Genomic DNA, 27301 nt, shown 5'->3' on the forward strand with positions numbered 1-27301 from the left:
ACTGTATGGGTGTGTGAGTAGCTGTATGATCATGTAAATGGCTGTGTGAGTGGTTTTCTGTGCCTCTGTCTGGGTATGTGTGTGCCTGTGTGTGTGTCTGTCATTGGTGTATGAATGCTTCTTTGTGTTTCTGACTGGCAGTATCAGTGATTGTATGGTGTGTGAGTGCTGTATGACTGTGAGTCGTTGTGTGGGTGTGTAAGTGGGCATGAGTGTGTGATAAGTGGGTGAGTGGTTAAGTAAGTGGTTGTGTTGGCCTCTGAGTGGTGTGTAAGTGACTGTATGGGTGTGTCAGTGGGTTTGCTGTGTGGGCATGTAAGTGGTTGTGTGGGTTTGTGAGTGGCTGTGTAAGTGGCTGTATGGGTATGTATGTGGGGTGTGCAAGTGTGTGAATGCCTGTGTGGGTGAGTGAGTGCCTGTGTGGTTCTGTGAGTGGGTATATTAATAGTTCTCTGGGTCCCTGAGTGGATGCATCAGTGACTGTATGGGTGTGTATGCCACTGTATGGGTGTGCGAGTGGGTGTATGGATGTGTGGATGGGTGTGTAAGTGGGCATGTGAGCATGTGATGGGTGGGTGTGTAAGTGGCTGTGTGGGTCTGTGAATGGGTAAGTTGCTGTATGAGTGTATACATGGCTATGTCAGTGGGTCTCTGAATGGATGTAACAGTGACTGTATAGGTCAGTGGTTCCCAATCTGTTCGCCGTGGCACCCTGGTGCGCCATCAAATCTAGCTAGGGGCGCCGTAAACAGATTTGGAACCACTGGAAGAAGCAATGAGCATAAATCACAGGCCTGCATTCTCCAGCCAGCACGGACTCTTAGAAGCCAGATGGCTGCCTGACTGAACAGTTTTGTAAGCACAATGCTCGGACTGGCAGGAAATAAAACACTCAAACAATTTCTTATGTGGGGCAATTGTGAAAACAATTGCTGTACGTACGGTAAAATTACAGGTTATCCTGGAGACTGACAGCTGGTCGCACGCATCATGAGGAATGATGTTTTACATTTTTAGGGCGCACCACCGAACAAGGTTTAAGATGGTTACTATGCCATTTCCTTATTTTAGAATTGATCATATTAACTTTCAAACATTAAACACCACACAAGACCCTGGGCTTGCAGGTTTTTTTATGCCACAACATTTCCAGTTCCTGGTAGCTATTTAAAGATAAAGATTTAAATCTATGCATTTTGGATTTATTATTTGTAACCACAGCTTCACCGAAGTGTTTTGGTGCTAAACATACAGAGGGGGCAGAATTTGCCCGAGTTAATAAGAAAGGTTAAAAAGTTAGTTTTTGGATTATTGCAAATGGGAACAGATGTGTAGTAGAGCATAGTTCTTTTATGGGATTAATCCATTCCCTGACCAAAATATATTGAACCAGGTTTGTAAATGGGAACAGAGTGGCACTTCTAAATTCAGTAAATTCTGTGTTGCCACAATAGGGAAGTAGAGTCGGTTCACATGTGTGTAATAATTAGACAGCTTGTCAATTTATTAAAACAGTTTCTACATGGTTTTGGCCAGTATTTAATAAAACAATTTTAGGCACATTTACAGAAAGTTAGAAAGCTACAACCATTTCCTTTTTTTCAGGACAAAATGAAAAATTGTTAATAAAGATGCGGCTATTCTATATTATTACTAACTAATGCTTTTGGCTTCTTCAGTGTATATATCCATGACACTTGAATGCTTTCATTGAACTGCATGACTAATTTATGGATAACTAGACTACTCTATGTTCACTCTACTCCTGCTGGCATGCATTGGCACATTTTCATGATCTCACGAAAGGTGCCAATGAAAATGTTATATTTTGTCCCCCGCCTATCTCCCTTTCCACTTGGTTTCCAGCACTGAGCCCCTCCCTCTAAAGGAATTTTTTTTAAAACAAAAAATAGTTTTTAAAAATTCCATATGCAGACCCCACTGCTGAAGAGTATTGTTCCTGACATAACCAATTACATTTTTTAAATTAAATAATTGTTCTTTTTTTAATTTGGTACATCATATATGATAATACCTTCATCGGCTTCATCCCAAATATTTTCAGGGTGAAAAATGTAAGTCCTTCCGAGGCTGGGCTAACATCCCCGTACCCACCAAAAAGCAGATAACATAATGGGGAGTCGCGGCCAATGGCCAATAGGTGAAGGGAGCCGTGGGTTGAATAAGTTTGGGAACCACTGATATAGGTGTATGAAGGTGTGCAAGTCACTGTATGGGTGTGTGAGTGAGTGTATGGATGTGCGAGTGGGTGTGTTAGTGGTTGTGTGGGTGTGAGAGAGAGTGTATGAGTGGGTCTGTGAGTGGGTGTATCCGTTAGTTGGGGTCTGGATCCACTGCGGAGTCACACTGGGGGCCGCACTAAGTGTTGCGGTGGATCTGTGCATCATCACGTGCCCCAAAAAACATTTTCCCACAATTTCTTCCCCATGAGGGGTCCCTCACAGATCCCTCCATCAGTACCATGGTGTCAGGATACCTCTGTCCTGACCCCTTATTCCTATTTCTACTTTATCCCCCCCCCCCACCGCCCAGAACCATGCCCGGAATGACAAAAATGGCTGTAACTTTTCTCTCAGATTTTGGCCAGTCAATCATGGTCCTGCTGTTGGCACGTGGTTCAGTTGATCCTCTGTGATGGATCTCCATCTCTAGATGTACATAAATATCTTTTCTTTAATAACTCCAAAACGTCTGTTCAGATTTACAGCAAATTACAGAAAGTACTCTTTCTGGACCTAGATTTAGCTTTCTGCCAAATGTGGTGTAATTTTGTTTAGCAGTTAGGGCTGTAGTCGTGTCTAAAATTCCTATGGGAAACTGCATGAGGAAAACAAGTTTTGGGACGTCCCCTTTCCCCCTTTTTACCAGCCCATGCTTGACAAATCACCACACACTTTAGGGTCAGCAGCTGAAGTGAGTGGCAAACTAGTTTTGAAAGAAAATTGTGAAAATTCGTTGAATGGCGCCAAAGTTATTAGCAAAACAAAAAACGAGTTTCCTATTGAAAGTAGGTGCTAACTATCTATATATATATGTATTTAATTTATTTTAGAATCTGAGGTGGGTAAGGGTGTTTTTAGGGTTTAGGCTGGGTAAGGGTATTGGGGGGCAAGGGTATTTTTAGGGTTTAGGATTGGGTAGGGTTATATCGTGGTAAAGGTGTTTTTAGGGTATAGGTGGGGGTAGGGGTATAGGGTGGTAGGGGTGCTTTAAGGGTTTTGGGGTGGGTAAGCATATTGGCTGGTAAGGATGTTTTTAGTGTTTAGGGGTGGGTAAGGGTATAGGGTGGCAAGGGTATTTTTAGGGTTTAGGGGCAGGTAAGGGTGTAAGGTGGTAAGGGTGTTTTTAGGGTTTATTGGTGGGTAAGAGTAAAGGGTGGCAATGGTGTTTTTAGGGTTTAGGGGTGGTAAGGGTGTTTTTAGGGTTTATTGGTGGGTAAGAGTATAGGGTGGTAAAGGTGTTTTTAGGGTTTAGGGGTGTGCTTTTAGACTATTTGGTCTTCACTCGGTTTCTCATAACACAAGATAAGAAGCAACTGGAGTTTGTTTTGTGTAATGGGATGCCTTTAAAAGTGACAGATCGATAATCTGTAAAGTAAGCATTTATGAATGTCGAAGTATACCAGCAGTGAAAATCTAAAAGCTAAAGCGCTTCTAGTGAGTGGGTTAGTTAGGTAGGTACGTAGCAGCGACATGGGAGGGGTATTTTTAAAACAATAGACTAATGTCCTGGTGTATTTTCCTGCCAGGACAGAGGGAAGTAGCATGTAGGGAAGTGTTTTGTAAGTGGTGCTTAAGCCATATTTCAGGGACGTAATAATATTCCATCCGCTCCCACGCACAGCCAGACAACACTATCATGTCATTAGTATGAATATCAAGAATGGCCTCGTGTGACTGAAGGCTAACAGAGGCCGACCCTCACCTTTAAACCTGTCATCCGAGTCACTCTCACTCTCACTGTTTTCATCTGCAAAAGAGATAAAGATTGTCAGGATCTTTTCCAGCCATTACAAGAACACTGCAGGAAACTCCTTACAAGCGGTTAATTGAGCACTACTAAAATAAAAAGCCAAAAAAGCATTGCATGCATTGTGTGGTTTCTCTTTAATTTCAATGCTGGTAACAACAAATGATGGTCAGAAGATGGTGGTTGTTGATAGAGGAGAGGGGCATTGGGCTATTTTTTTTAATACCTTTGTTGAATTCTAGTATATGATGCAGTGCAGATGTTACCTGAAAATCACAAACAGTACATGCATGAATTTTGATCTGGTACCAACGAGAAACAGCTTTTGAAGATTTCAGTCTGTGATGAAGTAAACCACACTAAGTATGCAAATAAAATAATTTGGAAACACCTGCGATTTCAATGTCAAAGATCCTACAAATTATTCTAATTGAATATTTCTTAGATATACCAACAGAGATCCTGAGATAGCATAATACACAATCCTGTCTCAACTTGTCTTTCTCAATTTCTGGTCCTTTAGATTTGAGACAGACATTGGCTAACCAAAATGTACATTATACCAAAAGGCATGCAGCTCCTCATCCACTCTTATTCTTTACACAGGGGGTCATCAGCATGGCTGCAATGAGCACCCGGCAGGCACCCGTGCATGTATTTCTAATCCTGTACGATTTGCTTCCTTCTATTATTTGGAAAATTTGTCACAGGTATACAATGCCACTCTTTTAAATTGTTCCTTTGACAGTTTGCATCGCATTGTTTGCTAGGCTTTTATTTTCTAGTTGTTACACAGAACCATGTCTATGCTCCTCGGTAGTACCGTTTACACATTTCTATTTAATTATCGTTTCTCCCTTCCTCCTTTTTACGTGTATCATGTTTACTTTTTCCTCCCGCCCTTTGTGCTCTGGGACTCTTCCTGGATTCTTGATCATTGGGATCAAAGGATGCACAAAGTCAACTAATGTACTTTGAAGTAGTGCGCAGCACCAGCTATCCAAATTATGACCATATGACGCCTAGGACCTGTCTTTCTGGGGACATACCCTGATATGCACTATTAAGCCCTGGTTCCAGGCTCAAAGTGTTAGCTTCAGAAATGCAGTAAGCTCACCAAAGTCTGGTGACCCTGCCCCGCCTAACTGTGCTTTGCATTTTACCTTTGTATGGGATCATGGAAACCATTGCCTCTCAGATCAACTATAATCTGATTAATGCCATTTTTCAATCTCTAATTTCTAGCATCTAGAGGAACAGATAACATGACACTATACTTGTTGACATGAAGCCACCGTGCCCTGTCTATTTTAATGAGACATGGTTATCTTCCTGCTGCAGTCTGCACCAGAACACAACATTAGGGAAAGGTGTTTCTTGGAATTTCTGGGTATTTAAACCTTTTGAGGTTTGAGGATTGCTCTGTCCTACTTGAAGTATTGTACAACTGTCTGATGATTAGCTTGATAGTGATTTGTTAGCTACCAAAATCACATCTTTCAGTATTCCAAGATACAGAAGACTCTTTCATGCCTCTTTATCGCTCTTCTGATAACCTGGGAGTTGTAGGGGCGAGTGCTTTATCTAGATTATTAATCCAGTCAATCTATACCAAAAACAAATACAGATTTTAGATATTAAGATTATCTCAATGGTTTCTCTCTGCACATAAATCAGGTCTCGTTTTTAATTTGATTCTTAAATTCACCCACCTCCTCTTTTCCAGTTGAGCTCCGTTGGCCAGATCATATCACAATTTAGTTTGGGATTATTATCCCTCTACCCTAAGATACAGACCTTATTTCCCCTTTACAACACTTCACCTACCTTGTAAAGGGCTCTGTAAAATTCCCGGCACCATTATTTGCGCTGTAAATCAACTGCTTCACCCATAGCAAAGCTGGTGTAGAAAATAAATAAACTCAGCACTAGCAAACTCACTGGACAAAGTGTCCCACTAAGATTTGTCTAATTTAAAAAAAACAGGTTCATCCTAAATTGTGCACTGATGAGACATATGTTTGGAAAAGTACTAATTTATTTGATTGTTTCAAGGTTCCAGTTCATGTGTTTTATAAAATGGTTCAATAAATTAAAAATATCACTTTGAGTATTGCCCAGTGGTCAAATACATTTACAGAGCATACAACATTCTCTGCACTTGTAAAACACACTCAGATTTCATTGATCAAGGAGGCACTTAAAACATCTCAGGCTTTTCATTATTTTAGCTTACCCCAATCAAATCCTTCTCTTTGACAAATTGGTAGAAAAACCAACAAGATTTGATATAAAGTCTTCCCTGCTTGCATTATCACTGCATGCTCTTTAGGGGAAACTCCGACCTAAGGCCAATTTGACCCCTTATGAACAGGATTAGCCAGCAGCAGCATGCTCTTAAGTGATTCTATCTACCCTGAGTAGTCTTTTGGAATCTTTTGTATTGTGTTCATCGGAGTGCTCTCAAGCTGTTGTCTCTGCTCCCCCATTTTACTGAAAGGTATCTATGTATGTTAAGTATTATAAGGCATTGTTCTGGCTCTGATATTCTGGTGCCAAAGTAGTGCTTTGCTTCCTTCTTGAGAACAAGATTCTGATAAGTACAAATTTGTGTTTTAATATGCTAGCGATCACCGCGTTAAAAAAATGCTCGCAGCTGTCATCTAGATCACTTTTGTGGCTACCTGTTTAAGTAGGCACCTCATTCTTCCTTTCAAGTGAGTGAAAGGCGACCTAGCAGTCCATGGCCAACTCAATGTATTTCAAATTATTGACTTTCCTTTTGTTTGAGACAACTCTCATTTGGATTTCTGTGGTCATGGATGCATTGAACACCAATTATGATCCTTTCATTTTCGCAATGCTTTAATTGTATCCTAAATATTCACCCATTGAACCAATTAGTCCAATTACTCGGAAGATAGTTTTCTCTGGACATGTACTGTACCATGCATGCTCTACCTTTTACAGTCTCTGATTTCAAAAAGTAAGTATTGTGTTTCTATTTGTCACTGGCTTACCTAATTTGTTTTTAATTAAATTTAATTAATATGGAATCATTCATACCTACAAGTCTAACCACTTCTAAAGCTAATTGTTTCTTCTTTTCCGTTATAGTAAGTCTAATGTTATAAACTCGTTCCTTCACTTTTGAAAGTCTTTTGTGCCATCTTAAACAGGGTTGCACCAGTGCAACCCTGTTTTATATCGAATATCAACTGGAAATTAAAGATTTTCTTCAGTAATTTAGTGTGAATTATAATACTCTGGTAAGTGACTTTCACATTAGAATTTTAGTACTACACTTTAGCTTTTCAACAGGTTCAGACTTACATGTTGTGTTTTGTTGGTCTTCTGAAGGATCAACAAGGATTGCAAAGCGGTTTTTACTTCATCAGTTTGCAGGCACAAACTCAGACAGAGCTACACAGTGAATGTTTTGGCATATATTAGGGAAGTTAATATTAGCAGCTAGCATATTAGCAACTCACAAAACAAAATAAGTTAGTTAACGTGGAAAGCTGCCCATAAGTTGTGATTGCCTTACACTGTTTTTAAGTTTTGTTTTTACAATCATATCCTTACTATTCCCTAATCATCAATGGAGACAATGGCCCTTTGCCTCAGATACATCAATCATCAACTTTAATGCCTTTTTGCAACAAAGCTAAAGCCTAGGCTATCATACTTTCTAGAAAATATACATATGACATTACCTCTTAATGATGCTGTCTCGATATTGGACATTGAAAGCTTCTTTAATCTTTTTTTCCCTCTTTTTGCACTATAGATTGAATTTATCCTTTGTACAAGCTGAAAAAAGAGCAAAAAGGTTCATCAATTGAATTTATAGGACCAGAAATCACAGGTTAGACAGTTTTAAGATCTGCACTCCAAAATATTTTCACTGCATTATAGAATCATTAGCTTAGGTTGCCTGTGCTGATAGGTGCTGAAATAAAGTTATAAACCAATACACGTAGGAAATTCAATGTGCAGGGACATACCTCGATTTCTAATAAAAAATCTACCTCTAAAATGTGATTAGGTACTCAAGGAAAGCTGCAAAGGAAGGACTTGTGCATTAGATATCATTTTAAAAGTTACAAAGAAAAGTTCAATCTAAACTTCATCCAAGGAAAACGTTATTCACTTGTTGTATCAAATTGATATATTACAATAACAGAAAATCCTTCATTATTTGAAATACATTAACGCCTTGGCTAAGTCTCAACCTTTTATGAGTTCCATAATGGACCAGGTGGCATTACAGATGCTAAGCAGTGTGACAGTTGCAACAATGGTATTATTGTGGGTGCCACTGTCTATAATGTATGTGGTTTCACCTGCAGAACTGATATCAATTAGTCAAGATATGACCCGTAGTCGGCCTCCAAGAAAACCTGAGGAACAGCTGGCATAGTTGGATGAAAGCATTCATAGAAAACAACATTACCCATAATCCAGCAACTTTCTCTAAAATATAAAATATTTGACTCTTTAAAGTGAGCTCCCATGAAAACTGGTATGAATCTAATACTCTGGGCCAGATGTACAACCATTGTGATTTGCGACTCGCAAATTGCGAGTCACAATTTGCGAGTTGCAAATCACAATGTACAACAGTGTCTGAGACACTGTTAGCAATTCCTAATGGGGTCGCAAATTGCATGCCTCATGCATATTAATGAGGCACTTGTAATTTATGACCCCATTAGGAATGGCTGGCCCTCTCAGGTATGGTGGCCTGCTGGGCTCAGCAGACCGCCATGTATGGGACTGCTTTTAAATACCACTGCCTGCCCCTCAAAAATATTTTTCCCTGTATTTGCAAGGGGAAGGGGTACCCTCGGGACCCCTTCCCATTTGCGAATGCATTTCCACCCTCTTGAAGAAGGACGTATATTGCGAGTGTTTTGCAACTGCAATTGCGGTCGCAAAACATTCTTACATAGGGTAGCGATTCACAATTAGGGAGGGATGCCCCTCCTTAATTGCGAGTCACAAATCCTATTAAGTGAGTTGCAAATAAATTGCGACTTGCTAAATAGGGTTTGTACATGGCCCTATTAGTTTTTGCATGTGCAAACGGGTTTCTAACCTGTTTGTGCATGCAAAAATGGGTTGTACATCTGGCCCTTTGTCCTTTGTGTCCTCCTTATGACACTTTGAATTTTTCAAATAATGTGGAAAATATATTCTATAATTGGGAAGGGAACCACTGCAACCATATATGATGCTGGCTCTTTTTGTGTTCCACCCATGACCACATAGAGATATAGCATAGAAAAAGGTTTCAATAAATGCCATCATGATCAGGCTGGAAAGAGAATATAGTGCAAGAAAATAGACTGGTGTACTGTGCCTTCTCCCGGCCTGGCCATGGTTGCAAGCAAAGGTGGCATATGGATTTTCTCCTTGGTAATTCAGTGCACTTGTTCTAAATGAGCAATTGTGAGCAGAAGCTAACTGATCTTGATGAACACCAGAAGTAAAGTATCATGTGCCTTGTTTACTGGGAGAGACTGTAGTAGTATAATCCACCATTACACTCTCAGGAAGCAAAGAATACAACACAAGGTCAAGTCTTTTATTCAAATGTATTTACTTATCTTTGCATGCACATCAATCCATATTTGAAAACTATGTCCATGGAAAGCAAAAATAAAATGACAATATGATTTGGAGAATGTGCTACAAAATCATAAGAAAATGTCAGCCAGTGAGAGAATAAAGAAAGAAAAGGGAGTGTAGAATGTATTACATTTTCTATGGTCAGTGTCCAAAAGGACGGGAAAAAAAGGAGGGAATCATCTACGGGTTATAGTTTGCCACTGCTGCTGGGCCAACTAGCAAATATTCTGTAGTACTTCCCACTCTTCCATTAACAACAACTCTGCCATACATTCTTACTTCTTAAGATTGCTGGCTGAGGAGAAGCAGAACAATGCTATTCAAAGTTGTTGATTCACATCTGCTCTGACTCTGAATAGTTTTATTTTTCTAAACATCCAAACATAGATGGAAATAAGAAGATAGTACAGTGTCTCTCTCTGCGACAGAACATATCTACATCTTCAATCACCACCTTTATTTATTCGTTGCATGCATCCAAAGGATTTTGGTATATGCCTGGGTGTATTGCCTTCAAGCCAAGAGGGTTTGTTGAAACTGTAGGGTACCAAATATAGAGGGATGTGTATACGTTCAGGAATAGCCAAGTGTGCTGTTCAGAAACAACATAAGACACACAATGTTTCAGTTCTCAGCGGAATGCCAAAATAAATGTATCCAGGCACACACACGTCTAAAGTTTATGTAGAGTTCATTCATTCTCTGTTATGGATTGGGCAAGCGCCAGTAATTTTTTCAACAGAGAAATCTAGAAATTATTGGAAACATGCTGAACAGTTGAGATAACAATAGAGAAAAATGCACTTCCCCATGGAGTGAGAAATTAACCATAGGCGTAACCTTATGTTTAACAAGTGACAGGTACTGAAATATTTGATGGCTTGTACTTACCAGTGTGATTAAATGAAAATTAGGAATCCTCTTTACAAGCAGCCACGTAATTCTGATGCAGCCTATACCATTCGTTTGTGGCTCCACCAGATTTATGTGATCCCCAGGATCAAAGCAGATCTGTTTAGTCTCATCCTGGTGTGAAATTCCAGAGACATTTACCCAAGAATTCAACCAGTAATTTCTCAAGTCCAAGTGGACGCTCAGAATCCAACTCGGAATGGGACGGATGCGCTTTGGTTCTGGAGCTGCCAGTACACCACAGTATTGGTAACTCCAGGAGCGGGGATATATTACCGCTTACCCAGCCCATTCATAATGAGAGCCATAGGGGATTGTGTAAACCCTGGCAAATGGCCCGCCAGAATGACAGAAACCATGGACTCTGTCATCCTGGTGGAGGACCTTTCTCTGTATTGAGAGGTCCCCGCCTGCTTAGTTGGGACCTCTGTGCTGCGATGGGAGCTGCGGCAGTAGTGTCTTTCACAGCGGTGAAGGATTGCAAGTGGGCCACAATGTTTAAAGTACCCCCTCTGCAAACAAGTTTAGTTTGAGAAATTGGCTACAAAAGGAAGAGTTGGTTTGCTTAATACAAAACATTAATACCCTGACATACGAGGAGATTTCTCCCTGTGCCCATGTCGACCAAGCAAACCAAGGAAAACAGGGAATGATCGTCCTGCAGTAAGTAGGTCAAGACAACCTTCACTTGCACCTGGCGGTCCTTTAGCAGAAACGTCACCAGATCAGAGGTTTAATCCTGGTATTTCCCCAAACTCAAAATTGAACAGGGGAACCACAAATTTGACAGGGGAAGAGGGCTGCTTTAAATTGGATGTCCTTCTGCTCTGCCAAACTCTAGATCGGGCCCTGGGGGCTTACTGTGCATAAGTACATTTGAATTGGTACTTCTATTGCACAAATCAATCTGGTCAGCAACGAAGCAGTGAAGAATGGCGTAAGCGCCCAGATAAGATACAAGATCATTTGAAAGGGGCGGGTTATACGTAGGTCCTTTTGTGTGAGAAGGCATTGCTCTTTGAAATGATGGGTTTTCAATTCTTGTGTGCAAATTTATGGAATTGGTCAGTATCAAAAAGTGGATTAGTTAAATAAACAAAATGCAAATGCTGATAGCATAAACTGTAAAAAGACAACCACTGGAATAAGCCATGGAGTAGTATTATCATACCAGATAATTACTAAACGTAGTGGTATATGAGAGAAACAGTTATTACAACTTGGCTGTTTCTACGCAAGATATTACAAGGCATGCATTGTTACAATGTGTAGACTTTACTACGCATTATTTTACTACGCATATGCTTTTACCACGCATGCCCTTACAACAGATTTCGTTGTAAATGTATGTATGGTAAAGGTATATATGTAGTAAAAAAAATATATGCGTAGGCAATCCACATCGTTAGAAATGGAGAGACTCTTCTGCTTCCACACAACGATGTGCACCGCCCCCCCTCAGACTAGCTGCCTGCACCAACCACAAGGAGAGCGATAAGGGGATTGGGCCTGGGGCGCGGTGCTTCTATTCTAGGGGCTGGGGGCAGAGGAGGTCATGCAAGTGTAGTGTTTTAGAGTTTAGGGTAGGGAAAAGGCTGGGGCCGGAGGAGTGCGGAGGGGGAGGGGTCACGCAGGAGCAGAGTTTTAGTGTTTAGGGTAGGGAAGGGGCTGCGAGGGAATCGCTCAGGGGTAGTGGTTTAGGCCAGGAGTAGGGTATTTATTTTTTAGTAGGGTTAGGGGCCAGGGGTGGGGTGCACCAGGGACCGGGATTAGGGTATAAGGTAGGGGTCTGGGAAACCGTCCATGCATATGCTTTTATCATACGTGCTTTTACAACGAATTTCATTGTAAACTCATGTGTGGTAAAGGTATAATCGTTGAAAAAATACGCGTGGTAAAGGTTTGCGTTGTAATTGCATTTGCGTTGAAACGCATGCATGATAAAATGGGTTATTCTGAATCACAACTCGTTCTTTTACTACCTTCATATAAAAGTGTGCAACAGCAAAGCCAATGGGTAATGTGCCAAGGCATGTAAGCAAAGGAATTCATAAATGCAGTTTACATGTGTTGTATGCAAAAATAATGTTTGACACATTAAAAGCTGAAAAGCTAAAATCGATTTTTCTATTAGAATGCATAGAGTAAATACAAAAGTGATAGTAACAAACAGTGTGATGTGTGAGAGTACTTTTCAGACTAAAATATTCCCTCATGTAATTGAATGCAAGCACTTACTGAAATGCGGAATGATACACCGAATAGCCAACATAATAGCGTAACGGAGTAAAATTCCTCTGGATGGAGTTAAAGCGCATTCAATGTTTATTTTAAAGAACTGGTAACCAGATCTGTCAACTCACAAGGTGGTACTGTGTGTCACATGGTGTTGGCTCTCTACACATGCTTTCAAGTGAATAGCCAATATCATAGATGCGCACACAGTAGCAGGAAACCCTGCAGAGAGGAGGTTTCCAGCTCATATGCAGAGACTCTGCACAGCCAACGTCCATCTGGGGTTTTACAACTTCACCGTGATGTCGGTGACAGCCTATGAAGAGTTTGTAAATTGTTTTTAGTGGAGCTGTGCTTGACTCTAAGCCACATCCCCCCTCCTCGTCCACCACCCACTTCATGGTTGGTCAAGGGGTGTGTCGTATTTTTGCCCCTAAGGTAAGTCCTCTACCTGCTACGCCTTTTTACCCAGAGGAGGTCGAGACACTAGGTTTTGGTATGAGTAAGTTCTTTATTTTTGTTTGTTTAACAATACAGAATCTCCAGGAATGGCAGGTGACAAAACAAATCCAATGAAATCAAGGTCTCTCTCTCCATAAATCAAACATCTGAGCTTTCTCTGGGGTTCTTTTCTCCTTAGGTCGGGGTCTCGATCTGTTTCCATTGTGGCTGGTGCCTCCGAATAAAGGGACAGGGTAAGGAAAGCAAACCAAAAAAAGAAACAAAACTGCTTTAATTCAGCTATTCTTTTTCCAAAACTAAGAGGGGGGGAAGGGATGTTGTGTTCCACCACCGGTGTCCTAAAAGTGCGGTGCCTACGTGAGGGAGATTTAACGTGCTGGTCTCAGTTTGGCCCTTACACCTGCCCACCACCCCCTTATAGAAAAAGGACTTGTGGCTGTCACTTGCCTGGTGCCATGACCCTCCAGGGCCGTGGTGTAGGGAGAACCCGCCTCCATGTCCCTTCCAGGAGAGCCGGTACTGTGGGCGTTACTCGCGTCCTCGCCTCCTCCTTCTACCGATCGGTCAGGTTGGGGATCGTCCTCTTCGGTGTCCCTCGTTGTTCCCTCAGTTCTGCTGGACCCGGGGCCGCCTTCCTCGTCTTCCCCCTTCTCTCCAGCTTCCCGCGACTTGCCAGATTCTCGTTCCTCCATCTCTGCCTTTTGTCCCTCCTCCAGGTTCCTGCTTCCGGCGCTGAGGGGGAGAAAGTCTAGACCGCCACCACTACTTCATGTCAGTGGTACACCGGCGGCCATGTTGGAGTTTTTGGACGTCTCGGGAGGTGGCATGGAGTCGGTGTTCTCACCACAGGGTGATGCGCTCAAAGCCCTGCACCCCACCCAAGAGCCTTTGAAGGCCTGTCCACCTTGTAAAACTATTTCAAACATGGCAAATAAGGGTGAGACTAAAGCTTGCAGACCTACACTCTCATGCCAGATCTCAAAATAGACATTTTAGGGGTGTTGACAAAGTGACATTTTCAACCAGAAGACTCACAAGTTAAAAATCCTACAATGGCAGACTAACTCACAGATCATATGGAAAAAAGGGCAATTTCCATGACGCATCGGAAAATCATCAATAACGCACCTGACCCCATGCAAAAGGTCCGTGATAATTGGGTCGCTGAACTGGGAGACCTGGACGACTCAGACTGGCAGGACTCATTAGCCTCACCCAGGGAAGTGGCAATCCCATCCCGACTTTGTCTGATACAACTTAAGATCCTACATAAAGTGTACTACACACGACTGACACTTCACCACATGGGGAGAGCGGACACTCCACTTTGCTTGAGTGGGTGTGGGGCACCTGGCACTTTTTTCCACACTATCTGGGAGTGCCCTGTGATAGTGAAATATTGGAGATTGGTAATGGGAAAAAATCACACGATTTATTGGTAACCCAGTCCCGCCCGAACCCAAGCGCTGCCTTTTAAACATATGGGAACCCACAGACCTTAATATCGCACAACAAACATGGGCAACCTTGGAAATGATGATGGCAAAAAAGAATATCGCATGACACTGGGGTGCAGCGGCTGCCCCCACACTTGCAGCATGGTGTAAAGACATGGATATAGCTATGGTAGCTGAAAAGACTGTATATGTACGCAGGGGGTGCCTGAAAAAATGGATACGGCTGTGGAAAGGATGGAACATATACAGGGGGGAGCTATGCACATTACCGCTTATACCACAAGACCCTGAAGGAATTATATGAAGAAGATATGTGTAACAGAATACTGTGATTTGCTTATGAGGTATTACGTGCATGTGTGGGACGACACACTGATGACTGTAGTTTACAATCCAATCGATAGATGTTTTAAAAAACCAAGTTGAATATAAGATGGAATATCGGGATGTCTATATGCTTTGACTTTGTGCCTCCTGATTATTGTTCTTTTATTGAAAATAAAAAATAAATTTTACAATGGCAAACTATATGATAGCGTTGTATAATGTAATGCTTTCAGTTCTACATTTAATAGGAAAGGAAGTGGCAGGACAAGACTTATGTCTGAGCAATTTAACAAGTATTTTACAATCTTTAATCAGAATAGTCTGAATGGGTAAATAAGACAGTGCACTCTGCTACCTTGAGCATATTGGGAAACAAGTTAATAGTAGAATCTTTAAGTGCAAAGAATCCTCCATTACAGAGAGGGGTAGGGGCAACTTACAAGCAACAGATGAGGTGAAGAGGAAAATAAACAATGCTGGCTTTCTCGATGAATTAGGTTGGGATTAAGACCCTCAGAACTGCCTGCCTGATGAAGGGGAACAAGACACAGGAATGATGTACTAGAATTAAGTAAGAAAAAATGCATATAATAAATGGCAATCCAAACTTTATCCTATTTTTGTAAAGCCCATGCCTTGTCCAAAAACTGTGATTTCATCTTTACCCCAATGTAATCTAAAAAGAGAGAAAATTTCAGTTAAAAGCAATTTTGAAAGGAAACCTCGAAAAAATATTTTTAATTTGACTGATACTTCCTTTATGGCTTTTATTCCCGAAACAACTTCTCAGATACCTGGAATCTTAACTCAAATGCAGTACCGGTTTTAGTTGATTTTCAAGTGCAAGAAATCTGTTTTGATAAATTTAGCTTGCCATTTCAGTCTTTAAAGCTCACTGCAGTGTCACTATCCCTGTTTCAGAGGGAACAGGGTTTTCTAATTCTGAAAACAGGGACGCAGGAAGGCTCTCAAAGTCAAGTAATATCTCTGCAACATGGCATCTAATAATTTGGAAAATAAAAAAAAAGAGAAATATTTTGGATAAATGAATGATGGCATTTGAATTATTACTACTATAAATCTCGGTCATTTTCCCCACAGGGTATTATTACTTCAATCATGTACTGTTTTTTTAATTATTACATCACGTTCCACAATCACGGAGAGTTACCTCGAGGGACACTGAGTTGGTAATGCTCGATTCATCAAGACTCGAAGGCCGAATAGGAGGTTAGTACTTCAGTGACGTGTAAAAACCCACTTATTTAGAAGTTGAAGACATGTTTCTGGTAAGGGTTTAAATCGGTCTTTAACAGTCAATTAAACAATCGAAAAATTGTGATGAATCTACGACTACTTTTCAAAAGAGGAATAAGAGGCTATTAGATCAGGATTTTATCATGAATGAAGTACTTCCCTTTCAGTCCTGGAGAAATTCAGTATTGGAGACATCTATAAATTCTTCCTCCTTGCCCAGCAGAGAAACCTCTGAAACTGGCCTGTTAAGCAGAGCTAAATAAATTGTCTGGCAAACAATTATTTGAGTTAACCTGAGATTTTGCAATTATATGCTGCCATTAAACATAGATGATCATTGATATGTTGGTGACAAATTTACAGCAATTTATAAACCTGGTTGTAAGAATGGATAGAAAGGGGTGGAAACATTTGTCACTTTTGTGTCAGGTAGCAAACATTCAAAGGAAGAGGAAATAGATACCCCCACCCAGGACTTGTTTGTAACAAAGACTGATTTAACAAGTGGGCAAGTGTTGATGCGTAAAATGTCTGTATTGATATATAACTTCTGTCTTCGCCTGGGGAAACCGAATGATCACCACTCTGCAATAGCGTTTTGGGATAGTGAGAATCTAATGATTGATAACTTAAATGCCCTAACAACTCTGATTTTAGCTTTTAATGCTAGAATAATTCAATCTCATTTAGTACACGTAAAAGTTGACAATGTTGCCATGTATGACTTCGCTGCCTCTCAATTGATTAATGTAAGGGTTGATTTTAGTGGTATGCAAATGCTAAATTGCATGGTAAGACTTAGTCTGATGTTGATAACTGGACGTTTTAGTTGTGATCATCCAGGTAGACCAAAATGTGAGAGTTGTTACTATGTCCATATTTCAATATGTTTTTACTAGTTACCAACATACTTTTTGTTGCTTCCCTTGAACAAATTAGCGATCATGATCTGTTATAGTTGTCTTTATTATTTAAATCTTTTTATTGCAGAACAGTCAAACAATGCTATCACATGACATCACCACATTATTTTGCATCCCTAGATGAGCAATGCTTCTACATATGTCAATATTTTCTCCTTAAAACCTCAAAAAAATCATAATATACCCTGAAAAATATTTGATCAAATACATCTTTCAATTAACTTTTTGCCTTGACAGAAACATCAATCATGATAAACAATAGTCTTGTTCCTTCTGTATCATACTCAGGTATATCTCCGATATGTTCTCATGGTAGTTAAGGTCAAAACTGTTGGGCCTGGCCCTTTCTGCAGGGTCATCCTCAAACCTTTGGCCTTTACCCTCCATCTTTTGGCTAAATTATTTTTTGGTGGTCTTAGAACTCTGGGCACTTTATCACTATTAAAGTGCTTGTGCTCTTAAAACATTGTGGAATTGTCTTACACTAATTGGCATATTTATTTCACTTGTAGGTCCCTAGTAAAGCGGCACTACATGTGCTCAGAGCCTGTAAATTGAATTCTACTAGTGCGCCTGCAGCACTGGTTGCGCCACCAACTTAAGTAGCCCTGTAAACGTGTCCCAGGCCTGCTATTGCAGAGCCTGTGTGTGCAGTTTTGAACTGCCATGTTAAAACCCCTTGCTAAGCTTTGAACTCACCTTTTATTACATACAAATCACCCCTCAGGTAGGCTCTAGATAGCCCATTGGGGTTGGTGCTGTCTAATTAAAAGGTTGGCCATGTACTTTTACGTTTTACATGTCCTGGTAATGAAAAACTCCTATGTTCGTTTTCACTACTGTGAGGCCTACCCCACCCCTAGGCTAACATTGGGGCTTTCTTATTACAATTAATAAGCTGTCATTCCTAATTGGGACAAGTTAAATATATCATGTTTGGTACCTCTGAAATAATAATGATAAACACTCTTTAATGGTAAAGTCTGATTTTTCCTTACAATTTTGAAAATGGTCTTTTAGAAAGTTGGCATTTTCCTGCCCTTAGCCTTTTGTGCCCTTAGCCTGTCTTGGGTCACATAACTGGGTGTAGCTCACAGTTAGACTTTGTGAATTCTTACCAGACAGTCACACAATTGTGAGAATAGGTGTGCCTGAATGGGCCATGTGCTGGCAGGGTGAAGGGGGGGCAGAGCTTAGCACAGCCCTGCTTGCAACTGAATAGCCTGTGCTCTGACTTCACACAAAGTGCCTAACAACCCCACAATGTTACTGCAGACAGTTTGGAGCCAGAGCAGGGGAGTCAGTAAATTCCATGCACTTCAAATAACCTTCCCAGAAGCTTCTCCCACCTTATAAGAGAAGGGCACCAGGGTATAAAAATAAGGCTTTCACCCTAACTCTTCAGTACACTTCCAGACCTGTGGATACCCTGCCAGGAAGAAGGACTGATTGTGTTGCTAAAAGGAATGCCACTCTGCTGGACTGCTGCTCTTAATTAACCGCTGTGCTGACCTGCTGCCTGCTGTCCTCTTGTCTGGGGAAGAAGAAATGGACCTGAAACCCATCTTGAACCCTGGATCCTATTGTTACTCAAAGGGCTAGTCTGCTGGCCTCCTGATCTGAGCCTCTTGGACAGAGAAGGCTCTCCAACAGCTCCTGGACCAGTCTTCAGAGAGTTCCCGACCCCCAAGTGGAGTCCATTATGTCCTGCACCCTTGGGGGGGCTCAGCGGGCCTTAATTCAGGCTTTTGGGCTTTCCGCAAATGGGCCGCTCTCACCAGGGCTGCGTCCCCCACACCGTAAATCAGCAGGAGCCACTGCTGACTCGTTTCTTCGCAGAGCAGCATCGACATCCCACGGGAGACCACCAAAGCAAAGCTCCTTCGTGCCACACATGCAAATGGGACTCTTGACACATGACTTGAGAAGGGAAAACTTCAGCGGGACTAATCTGGGATTTTATCTGAGCCAAGCTCCATCGTGGCCAGCCTGAACATTTTACGTTGACCCGATCCGCGACCAGATAACGACGGTGGGGGCTTTATGCTTTTAAGCTATATTGCAGTTTGTTCTTTAAAAATTCATAACTTTGGTTCTACTGATTGGATTTTTGTCATTTTGGTCTTGTGTTATTTATAATTAAGCTCAATTTTTCCAACTTGGTGTGGAATCTTTTAGTGTGGTGTTTTCACTATTTTACTGCGGGAAGTGTTGCACAAATACTTTACATATTGCCTGTAAGTTAAGGCTGACTGCTCTGAACCAAGCTACCAGGGGGTTCAGCTCAGGTTAATTTGGGGTTTGCTTGTGCCTTACACTGAATATGATTGTGGTTGCTACTTGACCAGGGCTCATACTCCAGTCAACCAGTAAATCAATTTCTGACAAAAAACATATGTGTCTGACATCTTACACTGTCTATTAACTTCAGTGCATCTGAACGCCCAATTGAGGGTGTCTAATATTCTGTGGGAACAATATATATATTTTTAAATGTTTTCTATATTTCTTGGTTGTCAGAGAGCTTTTCATCCTCTGGACCTGTGCCAGAAATCCCTCTACCACGGACTATTCAGCAAAATCTCTCAACCAGTCAGTAATTATAGGAGGCCTTGCATCCATCCATTTAAGGGTAATTCTGCAGATCAACAATACCAAAGCCAAGTTGTATTGTCTTCCTTACCGTTTTATATAGGATGAATATCATGTTCAGACCCAGGAAGCGTTTACATCGCATGCGTTTACAACGCATGCGATTACAACGCGGTTGTTACAACGACTGCGTTGTTACATCTCAGCACCATTGCAACGCAAGTCGTTACAACTACTTGCTGTAGGGGGCGCGCTGGACTTAGGGATAGAATCATTTACGATTCCAACTCCAGTGTGTGCAACAATAGGGAAGGTGTTGGAATAGTAAATTATACTATTCCTTAATTTAGAGTGCCCCCTACAGCAAGTCATTGTAATGACTTGCGTTGTAATGGTACTGCGATGTAACAACGCAGTCGTTGTAACGACTGCGTTGTAATCACATGCATTGTAACACATGCAATTTTATGGCTGTTTCCCCCCAGGAGACATGCTTTGAGTGTACATTGAACTTCAATCCCCACTGTCTAGTTGATTACAAATCTCTTTTTGCTACGCATCTACACACTCCTAATAGCACTCCAAGTGGCTGCAATCTAATGTATAGTGGGAATGGGGAATGGCTTAAAAGTAGTGAAACAATGATGTATAAGTACCTCTAACATTTTAGAGTATGATTTTTGTTCATCATACATGCAAAAAAAATTAAGAAACACCTGCGCAGTTTCAAATATGTTTGCTACAATGCAGCAATGAAAGAAATAGGCACATCGGTTGGTAACCATGGAGTTGACTCTTGGATGATAATGTTGTGGGTTCTATTAGGAGAAAAATTACAGCAGCACTGCAGTTCCTGGGGAAATGGGATCTGGATTTAGAGAATATGAGGAAAAATCAGGCAAACATATTATGAGCAAATACAAAATATTAAGTAAAAAATGAATCAAAACTAGGGCTAAAGTCAAATTAGTTTTAAGACAAAATGACTATTCTTCTTTCTGAGCCATGGCTGCAAATAAATCTTGCAGCCTTTTAATTCGAAAAGCTGCTGTACTGTAAAAGTACTACATGAAATCCACAATCTGAATGATGCTGGTGATGTATTCCCTTGAGCCCCTCTGAAGATCAGACATTAACTCAGAAGGCAGAGGATATTGTGTAATTAATCATTAAAGCTAGGTACTTCAGAGCTCAAGGGTCCAAAGGCCTCCCAGAAACCATTCTGAAATGTAATCTATATCCTGAAGAGTTCCCAATCATTCAATCAGTAGATTTGTAGAGCGCTTCTTGTCACTGGTGAGGGTAATCAGGCACTGAGTACTCTTATATTCATTCACTCATTCCAGGATTCCTGGAAAGGATGTTTAGTATTGCCCATATACAAAAATGGTCGACTTAATCAGCCTTCAGGCTATTGACTTCTAGCTTTACTAGATAGCCTAGATAACAGAGATCTTGCTAAGCACCTATTAGCACTTTTTCAACAGTGGGTAGATCTAAAGAACGCTGTCCCGATTGAACAATGAGGCTTTAAAAACATGAACCTGCCTGGCACTAAAAGTGATTATTGATGAATGTGCATTTTCAAAACAACTGAATATGTATGCTGATTTCATAGGTCCAAGTTGTGTTTTAGATAAGATAAACCATCTGACACTTTGGAAGAAACTATGGCGATATCAAAAACCCTACTTATTCCTAGTGTAGCATTACATGATGATATATATTGGGGCCCTTCTAGATATATAATTCACATGCAAATAGTGATCAAATCCCAACATTAAATGTCCTTAAACAAGTTTTCAACTTGGTCCAACATATTTTAGCTTGGCATACAATTTTACTCAAGGTTGATTTGCCAATATCATACAAAGAAGTAAACTATGAATAGAACATATATTTATAGAAGAACATTTAGTCCCTTTTATAATATGGGCAAACAGAGGCTGGGTTTTGTGAAACTTGGTTTTGAGGCTAAGATCCCTGAAGGGTTTTTTTGGGAAAAAATGGTGACGATGAGACCATCCCTTTCAATTGAAGTTCGCCTGGAACTAGGGTTGGTTGGTATTAATTTTGATTGGATGCTCAAATGATTAAATCCTGGTTACAATTGTACAATTTTTCTTCCTATTCTTAAAGATACTATGTATATACTAAAATGACTTTAGAGAGTCATGTAGAATGTATGTCATTTATATTAATTGGAGGCTTTCAAAAGAAAATATAGTGAGAAAGTGATTTTGTCCTCGTAAACTTAGATATTTGATGAAGTCATGCTACATAGAATACGACAGATAACAATGAGTGGCTGCAAGTCCTGTAGGCAAGTGTCAGGAATCAGATTGGGAAACAGGCAGGCCGGGGCTGGAAGGGCTGGAGAAAGGGGAATGTGGAAGAATAGAAGGGCAGCATCACTACACAGCTAACTTCCTGGGAATGCACACACACTCAACTCCTGGATCAAGTTAATTTCCAGGTCAGGAGAGGTAGAGCCCTATTTAGACTCCCTGACAGTTTAACTCAGTGGTTGGCAAAGAGTTTGGTTGCATTGGCTTTTCCGATGTTCGCTATAGTTCGCACCCAGTTTATTGCACCTCACTGTTTGTTGTTTTCTCTCTTTCGGTTCCCTCAGTTCCTCCTTAGTATTGCCCTTTTGACTGTTTGTCTGTTAACACCCATTTCTTAGAGGGTCTGTGTGTGTCCAGAAGCATCCTGGGGCATTTGCTGGATTCCCGGTCGGCTCTGGGCTCATCATTTCATCACAAGATGCTGGAACCAGTAAGCCTTGTTTCAGTTGTTACCTGGATGTTACATTCAGCTGGTATCTATACTGACCTTCTGCAATGTGTTTACATCTGATCTGATCTACCCAAGATTCATACAATCAATGCAGAGTGATGCTGTCCCTTGAACCCGACAAAGGCCGAGTCATGGATTTCTCTCTTACTTCCTATTTCTCTCCAGTTGCTATGTATGGTGATACATATCACTCTGTTCACCAGAACAGTGGCTATATCACTCTGTTCACCAGAACAGCGGCTAATGGACATCTGGAGCTTTCAGCAGAGGGTTCATGACTCCAAACCCTGACACCAAGAAATACAGTATTGTTTAAGGCCACCTTGAATGCACATGGAGTACTTAATGCAAACTCGTTGGTGTTTCCACATATCTGTGATTCTTAGGAAAATAAAAAATGCTTCATTAAAGCCACTCAATAAAGTGATTGGTCAATACCAGAATTATTTCATAGCACCTGTAGAAGATGCAAAGCAGTAAGAGACATATTTATCGCACTTGTTTGCCACCATATTATGCCTCATGCCTAAGCATTGATTGTTCTTGTACATTCTGAAACAGTAGTAGAGTGTCTCTGTGCAGTTGATTAAAGTATTTCCTTTACTGCTGGCGCCCCAGTGGGAAACATCCTTCAGATCGAAGACGGAATCCCGCTGTGCCTTTACAGCACCGGCAAAAGAACAAACGCGTCTTTAGTACGCATTCGTTCAGCACGCATGTCATTATAATGACTAGCCTCAAGGGGCGCATTGGTGGAAAGGTGTTGGATTTAAAGTCCAGCACCTTCCCTACTGTTGCACATACTGGAGTTGGAATAGTAAATTAACCTATTCAAAAATCCAGCGCCCCTTAAGGCAAGTCGTTATAACAACTTGTGCGCTGAACGAATGCGTACTAAAGACGCATTCATTCTAATGACAGCGCTGTGAAGTTACTGCGTGCTTGCCATATACATCACAGATTCGGCCCAATACCTTTTCTATATCTGCATGACATTTCAGAGGAAGTGTGTGGGGTCTTCTGTACATTCTCTGGGCGTCTCGAGGTTCCATGCACCAAAAGAATGCATAGAAGGTTGTGCATAGCGAGGTTCAAGATCGGGGGCATTGACGATGGGAGGGCATTTGTGAAGAGTTGTGTAGGTGTCGTTCTACTGACTACTAATAAAGGAGCTTAAACTCACCTGGAATCTGTGCTTCCTTACACTGGCGACGAGTTGCCAGTCAGCGAGACTTCCACTTATGTATGTAGCGAGGGATGAGGCATCCCATCCTCATGACCAGTGTAAGGAAGCACGGATTCCAGGTGAGTTTAACTCCTCTTTAGGTTTCCTGTTACTAACAAGATACCCTTGCTCTCGGTCCCACCCTCTGGTCCTGAAACATAAACATGATAGATTACTTATCAGGCGGTCTTCTTTTGGCCTAAGCAACAAACTGTTCCATCACAAGTAAGCAGTCTTCTCTTGACAGCAACTTCATTACTTACAAGCTCCTATATATGTCAGGAATATAAGATGCTGAAGATGGAAACACCTTCCATGCTTCCAACTCTTGAATGGTGCCCTCTAAGCATTGGAAGTATAGGATCCTGGGTGTGAACCCCTTCCCTTGGTTTCTCCACCAGTCCACAGGGCCTGTTTTCAGACCCTCAGACTCTCTTACACCAGCAGCCAGATTTTACTCTGCCAACTCTCAACTGCCCTCCCTCACCTGAGTAACTCTAACGACCATCATCATTCACCCTCAACTGTCATTTTCCAAGCTACCTTGCACAACAGATTCAACCAAAGCTCTGCTATTCTCACAAAATAAATAAATCACACAAAATAGCCTCACGCTTTATTTCCAAATTACTTAAACTTCATTTTTTAAGTTAATCGGACAAAGAATTATCTTAGCCATTTCCTCAAATCATCTCAGACTTCATTGTGGGAAAACACTCTTTTATGAGTGGTCCAGCTTGCAAAATAAGTTGTCATATCACCAATCAGGAAGCTTGCTGTATATAAAGCTCTGGCCCAGTATGCAAAGGCGAAGAGACCCTATTGACCAGCCGCGGTCTGTCAGGTAACAGCGGTGGGGCAGTGGGGCAAGGTAAGGGGGGATTTCAAAGAACGATGCAGAGGGAAAAATAAATATTTAGTCAATGTTCCCTCTGCATCGTCCCTCGAAATCCCCCCTTACCCGGCCCCACCACCGCTACCTGCACAGACCGCAGCTGCTATTGACATCAGTTGCCAAGACATACTCCAATCAGTTGTCACTAGACATAATAAAACCTTTTAGGTGGATAATGGTAATCTTGCGACACTAACATACAATTTGTTCTATAAGAACCCTCATAAGAACACAAACTTAGAGGCTTACATAAATTAATGACTCCTCAATTTAAACATTTATCTGTGAATAGTCTCATGTAGAAGTGATGTTAATATAACATTCAGGTTAAACATACTGAAGAGTTATATAGAAATCAGTTATTCAATAGATAGTATCATGGGTGGCACAGTTAACCACACACCATTTCACACCACCAACGACATGCAGAAAAAGCCTGACCATTACTAGGTAGTTTGTCATAGGAAATATCTTTCCAGGCTAAAAGAAAATAAATCGCTAAGTCTGCAGCTCAAACTGGTGATTTATTTGAGGGTATGTTTCTCTTAAAGGGGCATGCATATCCACACCTGCAAGTTTAAAAAATACATAAAAGATGTCTTTTCGGTTGTATTCAATATCTTCTTTGGAATGCTTCTCAAAATCTCATGGCAAAGTAAATACTACAGGTATCAACATGAATTGCTGCTTCTAATAAAAAACCGACAAATGACATAAGCTCTCCAGACGTTCAGTTAAATACAACTCCCTAAATCCTGTGTCAAAAAGTGAAGCCATTCACCTCTGCACTGTGGTAAAAATGATAAATCTTTCAAAACTCATTTGGTAGTTTAAGGTCGCACATTGATAGATGCAGATGCAAAAACAGATATTTATCTAGTTCAGCAGTGACAGGTGCTTGAAACTTTGCCTATTTTTTAAAGATGACGAAGCTCTTATGGTTGATTTCCGAGGAACATGACATGACACTTTTAGGCTTGTAGGTGTGGGCAGGGGTTAAAGAATCGAGGTCAAACCTAAACCTCAATCACCAGAAGGAAAGGAAATGGAACACAGGAGGAACCTGCGATAAAACCATCAGAAAAACATTGGAAACCAAAGCCTGCCAATCAAAGGGATGCCCAGCAAGTGTGGGACTTTGAGTTATTCACTTTCCACTTGTGAGTTCATGGTGGGAGCTCCAGAGTCAAGGTGTCTACGGAATTACACCCCTGAAAAGATAGGCAAACCGAAAAATAGGTTAGCAGTTAAGGCCAAGTGTTGTGTTTGTGTAACTAGTCTGGTAAGTAAATAATTTTATATTATGTATGAGAGAAAATGCCCCTTTTTGCATAGTCATCCCATTTTTTGTGGACTTGTGCTGGTAATTGTGTTTAACTCTGAGCACTAAAGTACAGCTCCAGTCCCCAATGCATGTGTTCTGACCCTGAAAATGTGTTAAGATTGGCTAATCCCCAATTGGCATGTTTAACTTTCCAGTTAGTACCTAGAACACTGAGAACCCTGAGGTCTGAACTAACCAAGAAGAGAAAAGAAAAGGTGACGCATGAATAACAAACAAAGCCCAATTAACTAAGTAAAAGGGCAATCCCTTTTAAGGACGTAATCCCTCACTCACCCTGGGTGACATGCTTCATCATATGGGATTCTCCTCCCAGAGAAATATCCTAGTTTCTCTGGGGGCTACGACCCCCTCTCTGAGAGGGAGGAGCTCAGGGATGTTTTGGTGATAGACTCGAGGATGGACTAAATCCACATATGATGAGCTAATTGGTGTGAGTGAGGAGTGCAGTGCTTGCAAATCAAGTGTACAGTGAAATAAGTGTATTAAAACTAGTCACAGGACGGCAAAGGGAATGTGAAAAAGTGAGCTGACAAAGTTATCTGCTCACAGCCGTACTGAAGCTAGATTAAAATAGTGAACACCACTAGTCACAAATGTAGACCATGGTGATAAGCAAACAAAGAATGGTCAACATGTTTCAGCCAACGCGCCTAAAAAGGCTAGGCTTTCATCAGGACCACAGGAGCTACTGCAACATGAAAAAACTGTGTGAATCCTACACAGAAAAAAGGATACTGTGAACACCCACTGAATGCTGGAAGGGTGTGCGCCAGGTTGTCATCTGAACATCACCCATAAACTCTGGGTGGGACCATAACCTCCACCTGGCAACCGCTCAGGAAGGGAACACCGCTCTATCCGTCGGGGAACCGGGGCTTGAATGAGCCTGTGGCCGGTTAGACCATAGTATATTGTGTAGGAAAATACTCCAATGGAATAGAAAGTTAAATGTCACCTGTGGACTACAGTACCTACTGTGCTAGTCACTATACTGACAAGTAAAATATTGCTTTATGCTTACATCTGTTGTCTGAGGAACATTTTTTCCCAGCTTCAGGATTTCCTTTTTAAAAAGAAACAAGCATTTGCAATGCAATAGGTCTCGCATTAGTAAAAGTTTGAGTTTTTGGCGTAGCAAATAATGCAACACTAATAGCTCGAATTTTTAGTAATGGAGACCTATAGAGTGTAGTGTATTATGTATTATGAAAATAAAAGCTGATGTGTGAATATGGGACAAATGAGAAT

The 27301-nt window shown here is 41.1% G+C and overlaps 1 protein-coding gene across 4 annotated transcripts in view; it reads right to left on the bottom strand.

Annotated features, from left to right (window-relative positions):
- DENND2B (DENN domain containing 2B) overlaps positions 1-27301 on the bottom strand; it is a 1065289-nt gene that overhangs the window by 231528 nt on the left and 806460 nt on the right. For 3 of the 4 annotated variants that reach the window (XM_085648132.1, XM_085648131.1, XM_085648134.1), the window contains 2 exons: positions 7707-7803; positions 3946-3990 (listed from right to left, as the gene is read on the bottom strand). In XM_085648132.1, the coding sequence (XP_085504258.1) occupies positions 3946-3990; positions 7707-7803 (142 nt within the window). The remainder of the gene's footprint in view (positions 1-3945; positions 3991-7706; positions 7804-27301) is intronic. The other variant, XM_085648133.1, reaches the window with a different exon arrangement.

Source organism: Triturus cristatus, chromosome 3_2, assembly GCF_964204655.1.
Source record: "Triturus cristatus chromosome 3_2, aTriCri1.1, whole genome shotgun sequence".
In the NCBI taxonomy this organism is placed as follows: domain Eukaryota; kingdom Metazoa; phylum Chordata; class Amphibia; order Caudata; family Salamandridae; genus Triturus; species Triturus cristatus.